Source organism: Notothenia rossii (assembly GCF_949606895.1).
Source record: "Notothenia rossii genome assembly, chromosome: 4".
NCBI lineage: Eukaryota > Metazoa > Chordata > Actinopteri > Perciformes > Nototheniidae > Notothenia > Notothenia rossii.
Genome location: NC_136902.1, coordinates 30965330 through 30971329, shown reverse-complemented (window position 1 = coordinate 30971329; position 6000 = coordinate 30965330). Strand labels below are relative to the sequence as shown.

The following is a 6000-nucleotide window of genomic DNA, read 5'->3' as shown; positions in this document are numbered from 1 at the left end:
TCCCTTCCCGAGGCAAGCGTTTGCTCCTGCTGCTGTTATTCATTGCAATCCCTCTCCGTCGAGGCAAGCACTGTAATTCTCTCCAGTAGCCCACCAGCAGATGACAAACACCCACCTCTCCGCCTCTTCCAAGGAACGAGGGGACTGTGCGGCAGAGTTTCAGTTCGATTTTTTTTCGCCGGTCAACATGTCCGCTAAAGTTTAAATCTTCCGGACAAAATTTGAAAAGTGCTGGTCAAAGGTCTTCTTTGTTATTCATTGAGCTTTAAAACAAATGAATAATGACTCTATATAATCATATAAGAATAAAACAGGGAGGACGATCTCTTTTTCTCCCCCTCTTCTCCCCGCTGCAGCCTAGCAGCTGATCTCAGAGCACGCTCCCCTCTCCTGCAGGGGGGCGTGGTCAGCTGAAGCTCACAGAATCAGCCCCCTGCAAAAACAGGGCTGGAAAGAGCAAATAGAGCGAAATGAGGCATGGCTAAAATGCAGGATCTGTTTGGTATTTTGAAAAAAAACTATATTATATACTTTATATAGGTATGGCCCTACAATATATTGTTCAAATATAGCATGATAGGTCACCTTGGTACACATTAAATAATTATAATTGACGTGATGTATGCGGTGCTTTTGCTCTGGCCGGAAATATTTTTGGTGCTTGAAACGAACCGGATTCCGGAGCTAAGAGGCTGCTCCGCTGCGGTGTGAACACGAAAACCCGGTGTTTTTCAAGCTCCAGCTCCGAACCGGCCCTGAAATAATGTTGGTGTGAATGAGGTATATGAAGTGTAATGAACGCAATAAATCCTACCCTCGTGGGGGCGCGTTCATGTGATTGGCTTAGACTGGAGGAGACATCTGATTGGCTATAGCTGAGAGAAATTACAAGTACGAATCGGGTGAGCGTCAGGGGAGTCTAAAAAAAAACCACACACGAATGCACAGCGATCCATGCACAGAAAGCGGGTTGTGTTTGTAGGTGCAGCGGTTTTAAACGGAAAACAAATACGTGTGGTTCAAAAATACCTATGTAACACTTTTTTCTGTATTTGGATTTTATTTACATGTATATGAAACGGAACACATTTGTGTGTGCATTGAAAAACACAAGTGTGAATCCTTCTGTGTGCATGTCTGTATTATGAGACTGTTCTGAGCCCATAGAGACGGGAGCATGTTGATGCGACCTTCCTAGCCGGAGATATGGCCGCATTTTACAATAAACTTCCGTTGGGTCGCTTAAAAACAAATGTCGCAAATCAAATCGCAATATCTGTCAGAAAGATTGCAATTAGATTATTTTTCCACATCGTGCAGCTCTACTCAACTCCCATTGGCTCCCACATAACTCGAACCCTGAGTCCCGGTGCAGGCAAGTAGTAAGCCAACATTTGCACCCACTGGTATACATGCTCACAAATATCAAACACTGCACAGTCAGCTTCTAAAATCCCCTTTTCATATGACAGGCACACAGCCTGCTGCACGTCACTGAATGCAGTCATCCTGCACATCTCCAGTCACGTTGTGAGAATAAAGCTGCCTCTGTGAGTCCAGTGTCCCAGGCACAGATCCGGTGGGGGGGCTCCAACTCTGGATAACAGCACAGGGTGAATGTAGGAATGACTGGGAGGAGCCACAGCCATTTGAATGCGGAAGGATGTGTGTGCGTGTGATTATACAGCATGGGTGCCTGTCTGCACGTGACTTTCTATAATAGTATCATATAGTGAAAGAGCTGTGTGTGTGTGTGTGTGTGTGTGTGTGTGTGTGTGTGTGTGTGTGTGTGTGTGTGTGTGTGTGTGTGTGTGTGTGTGTGTGTGTGTGTGTGTGTGTGTGTGTGTGTGTGTGTGTGTGTCAGCCCCTTTCAGAGCCCCCTGGGAATCAGCTGAGCTTCATTCACCGTGCTGGCACACGGACTGTGTCACAACTAGCAATCCTGTTATTGTGGGGAATGGGGGATGAATAACAGAGTAAGAGGGGAGAGAACAGAGGAGAAAAGGGTGAAAGAGGGAGAAGAAGAGAAGAAAAAAAGATTGCCCAGGAAAAGGAGTAATGTGGGAGTGAGGTGCAATGGGTAACATAACAGAACGAGAAACCACAGGGACGCTAGAGGAATTATGGTAAAATTAAATTGTGGCGAGGAAGGAGTTCCCTTTTATTGGATCTGTGGGAAAGTGGCATTCCTTAAACAAACAGGGTCTGTGTTTTGTAAGGGTTCAAAATGCTGAAAAAATTATAGATGCAGGTTTGTTTGCTGGTCAGATTTGCCAGAAGTCACCTTGTAAAACAATAAGTCTGGAAATGATGACAGAGAAGCAACAGATGTAACAAACTACAACAGGCCTAAATAAGAAGAAACAAAATAGTTATGCCTGTATTAAATCCAACCTCATTTGGGTATTACATTTGCTCAGGATGTATAAAAGGGTTGGTGTGTGTTTTTTTTGTGAGGATGACGTGAGTAAGCAAGACTAATGGCTTGACAGCCAATCAGAGCAACGTAATTTCGAAGTGAAACAGAAGCAGACTGACAGCAGACGTCAAAACATTCTACAGCCATTTCAAACTGGAACTAATGCCCCAGGGCGGGTAGGAGATACAGTGCGTGCGTGCGTGCGTGCGTGCGTGCGTGCGTGCGTGCGTGCGTGCGTGCGTGCGTGCGTGTGTGAGTGTGCGTGTGAGTGATGGCCATTACCTCAGCATGTGAGCCCCTGGTGACAGACTTGACCACAATGGCCTTGTTTTTCTCTTCAATCTCAAAGCCGTAGTCTTCCTCCTCTGGGTGAATCTAGCACAGAGAAAATCACCTAATTACTCCCACATTAAGACGTGTGACACATTATTAGACTTTAACGTATTTCACTGATTAAAAAAGTAATAAAGTAGAAAAATACAGCATAAATATCTTCCAGAAGGAATATCAAGATTTTTACATGTGAAAGTTGTAATACCAGTGAAGAAATACTCTTTTTCAAGTGAAATCCTGCATCAAAATATACTTATCACCAAAATATACATTAGGTTAACTATTAATGATAGGTTGACTATCATCAAAAGTTAACCTACAGATTTTGCAGAGCGGAATCAAAAATATCAGATCCCTGGATTATAATTTTTAATGTGTTCATCATTTATATTTTGCAGCAGGTAAAGTTGGAATAACTGCTTATTGGGGGGGGTTTTCCCTCTCCTGAGTATGTTGTATAGGCTGTGTTTAAAGCATGTCAAATGTAACAGTAGAGCCACAAAATACAAATATTAACCTGAAAATAAGGATAATATATCCTTTTTAAAAATTTTAAATGTATTATATTTATTGGGTTTTTCAACATAGAAAGAACATACAGTCATTCATACATACATACATTGACACATGGAAAAATAACCCTTCCCTCCCCCCACCCTCAACATCGGACATTCAGGGAAACCTCACAGATTGAAATAAAACAGGAGTAAATACAATCAGATATAAGTAAAGGATGTGAAACAATAATACAAAAAATGTATATGAAAGAATAATTAGTTTCTATATTTAGATATAATCATTATCGTTATTATTATAAGCAGCATTGTTATTATTCCTTATTATCTATCAGTGTTTGATAGCGATATCCATCAATTTCACTCATCAACTTCAGTTTGATCACTTTCAAGGAAGTGCATGAATGTGTCCCATATTTCCTTAAACTTATTTACTTTCTTTTTGATCACATAGGTTAATTTTTCCAAAGCGAGGCAGGAAGCCATTTCCCGCAGCCACAATGCAGGTGTAGGACCATCCGTATTTTTCCACCTCAGTGCAATTACTCTCCTAGCCTGAAGTAGGCAATTATTAATCAAGGGCACTGCTTTACGGCGTGGTAAAAATTGGTTAGAATATAGAGCTTTGCGTCGAGAGGAATCTGTATAGCAGTTACACGTACAATCAGGTTAACTATATCTTTCCAGAATGATTGGATTTTTTGGCATTCCCACATACAGTGCAGCAGAGTACCAATATTATCGTCACATTTGGAACAGTTATCAGGAATGTTAGGATTATACAGATTCAGTTTAACAGGTGTAACATAGGTTCTGAACAGCCATTTATATTGTATCAGTTTCAGTGCAGTGTTTATAGTCTGGGTTTGTGCCTTTAAACAAGCATTTTCCCACTCAGTCTCTGTAATGTCTACTTTCAAATCATCTCTCTAAGCATTGAGTCTTGAGTGTGAGTCTGTCCTTTGATTTGGACTGCAGCAGAACATAAATGACTGATAGTTGGCCTCGAGCATCCATATAATTTAGAGTGGCTCTCTCCACAACTGACAAGGGTGGCTCATCTAAGCATTTAGTCTGCGCTGATATGAAGCTCCTTAACTGCAGGAATTTAAAGAAGTGACTTCTAGGGATGGCATATCTATGAACCAACTGATCAAAGGACATAAGTTTTCCTTCTGTATACAAGTCTTTTATTCTACTCAGACCCTTGGCAGCCCATTGTTTGAATCCCCCATCCGCTCTTCCGGGGACAAAGTTGTCATTACCCCATATTGGGGAGAACTGGGATAGTTTGGGAGCATCTCCTATATAGACATGTGCTTCATGCCAAACAGAAACAGTATTTTTAACAAATGGGTTTTTTGTCTGTTTTAGTTTTTTTTTGGCATGAGCAGAATAGATATATGACTGGAGGGATAGGCCCGGTGCTGTATTGCGTTCAATGTCTAGCCATGCTGGAGGGTCAGAGGAGGAGAAGTAAAACATGGCTGTGCGCAGCTGCGCTGCCAAATAATACAATTGTAGATAAGGTACTTGAAGTCCCCCTCTATCATAAGGCAGATGTAAAAGGGAGAGCCGTAGTCTGTTGTTCCATATGAATTTTGAGAAGAGCTGCCTGAGCTTACAAAAAAATGATTGTGAAAGAGGGAGAGGAATAGACTGAAACAGGTATAGAAATTTTGGAAGAATAGACATTTTCAGAATATTAATACGGCCTAACATGGAGGTGGGCATTGGCATCCATCTATTCAGAGATTCTGTTACTGATTGTATTATGGGGTCATAATTGGAGGGGACAATATTCTCAATTTCCGGGACGATTTTTATTCCTAGGTATATAAAACCCTCCCGAGTAGCTGAAAAGGGGGTGGGTATCCCTGGGTTTTGTCTCTCATTTTTATTTAAAAACAATATAGTGGATTTAGAATTATTGAACTTATATCCAGAGAATTCCCCAAATGAATTGATTAGGCTAACAAGTGTTGGGATAGATATTCTCAACTTGGACAGAAAAATAATAATATCATCCGCAAATAAGGAAATCATATGCTCAGATTCACCTATCCTCACACCCGAAATGCTCTGATGTTGCCGGATAGTCAAAGCTAGTGGTTCAATAGCAAACAGAAATAAAAGAGGGGATAGGGGGCATCCTTGTCTTGTGCCTCTGTGTAGGCTAAACGGTTTGGATATCATGTTATTTGTTAATACCTCAGCTGTTGGATCTGAATAAAGAAGTCTCAACCATTTGAGATATTTTCCACCCATCCCAAATCTCCTCAAGACTTCCATCAGGTATTTCCATTCAATCATGTCAAAGGCTTTTTCAGCATCCAACGACAGGATCGCGGTGTCTTTGGCATCACTCCTTTCATGAAGTATATTAAGCACTCTGCGAATATTATGAAAAGCTTGACGCCCTTGAACGAAGCCATTCTGGTCATTGGAGATTAAGGATGGTACATATGATTCTAGCCTTCTTGCCAAAGTTTTACACATAATTTTTGTGTCACAACACATTAAGGATATGGGACGATAGGAACCCCTTTCTGTTGGTGGTTTACCAGGCTTTGGGACCAAGGTGATAATTGCAGACCGTAAAGATGGTGGCAGAGTACCCAACTCATATGCCTCTTCAAACATATCTAATAGAGGGGGGAGTCGTTTGTCTGGAAACAATTTATAAATCTCTATAGGGATCCCATCTGGTCCTGGTGTCTTCCCGCTTCTCAT

The 6000-nt window shown here is 41.5% G+C and overlaps 1 protein-coding gene across 1 annotated transcript in view; it reads right to left on the bottom strand.

The window, feature by feature from the left end:
* The window catches only part of prex1 (phosphatidylinositol-3,4,5-trisphosphate-dependent Rac exchange factor 1), a 105782-nt gene that overhangs the window by 31572 nt on the left and 68210 nt on the right, over positions 1-6000 (bottom strand). Inside the window, exon 17 of the mRNA XM_079673649.1 lies at positions 2651-2794. Coding sequence (XP_079529775.1) covers positions 2651-2794 — 144 coding nt within the window. The remainder of the gene's footprint in view (positions 1-2650; positions 2795-6000) is intronic.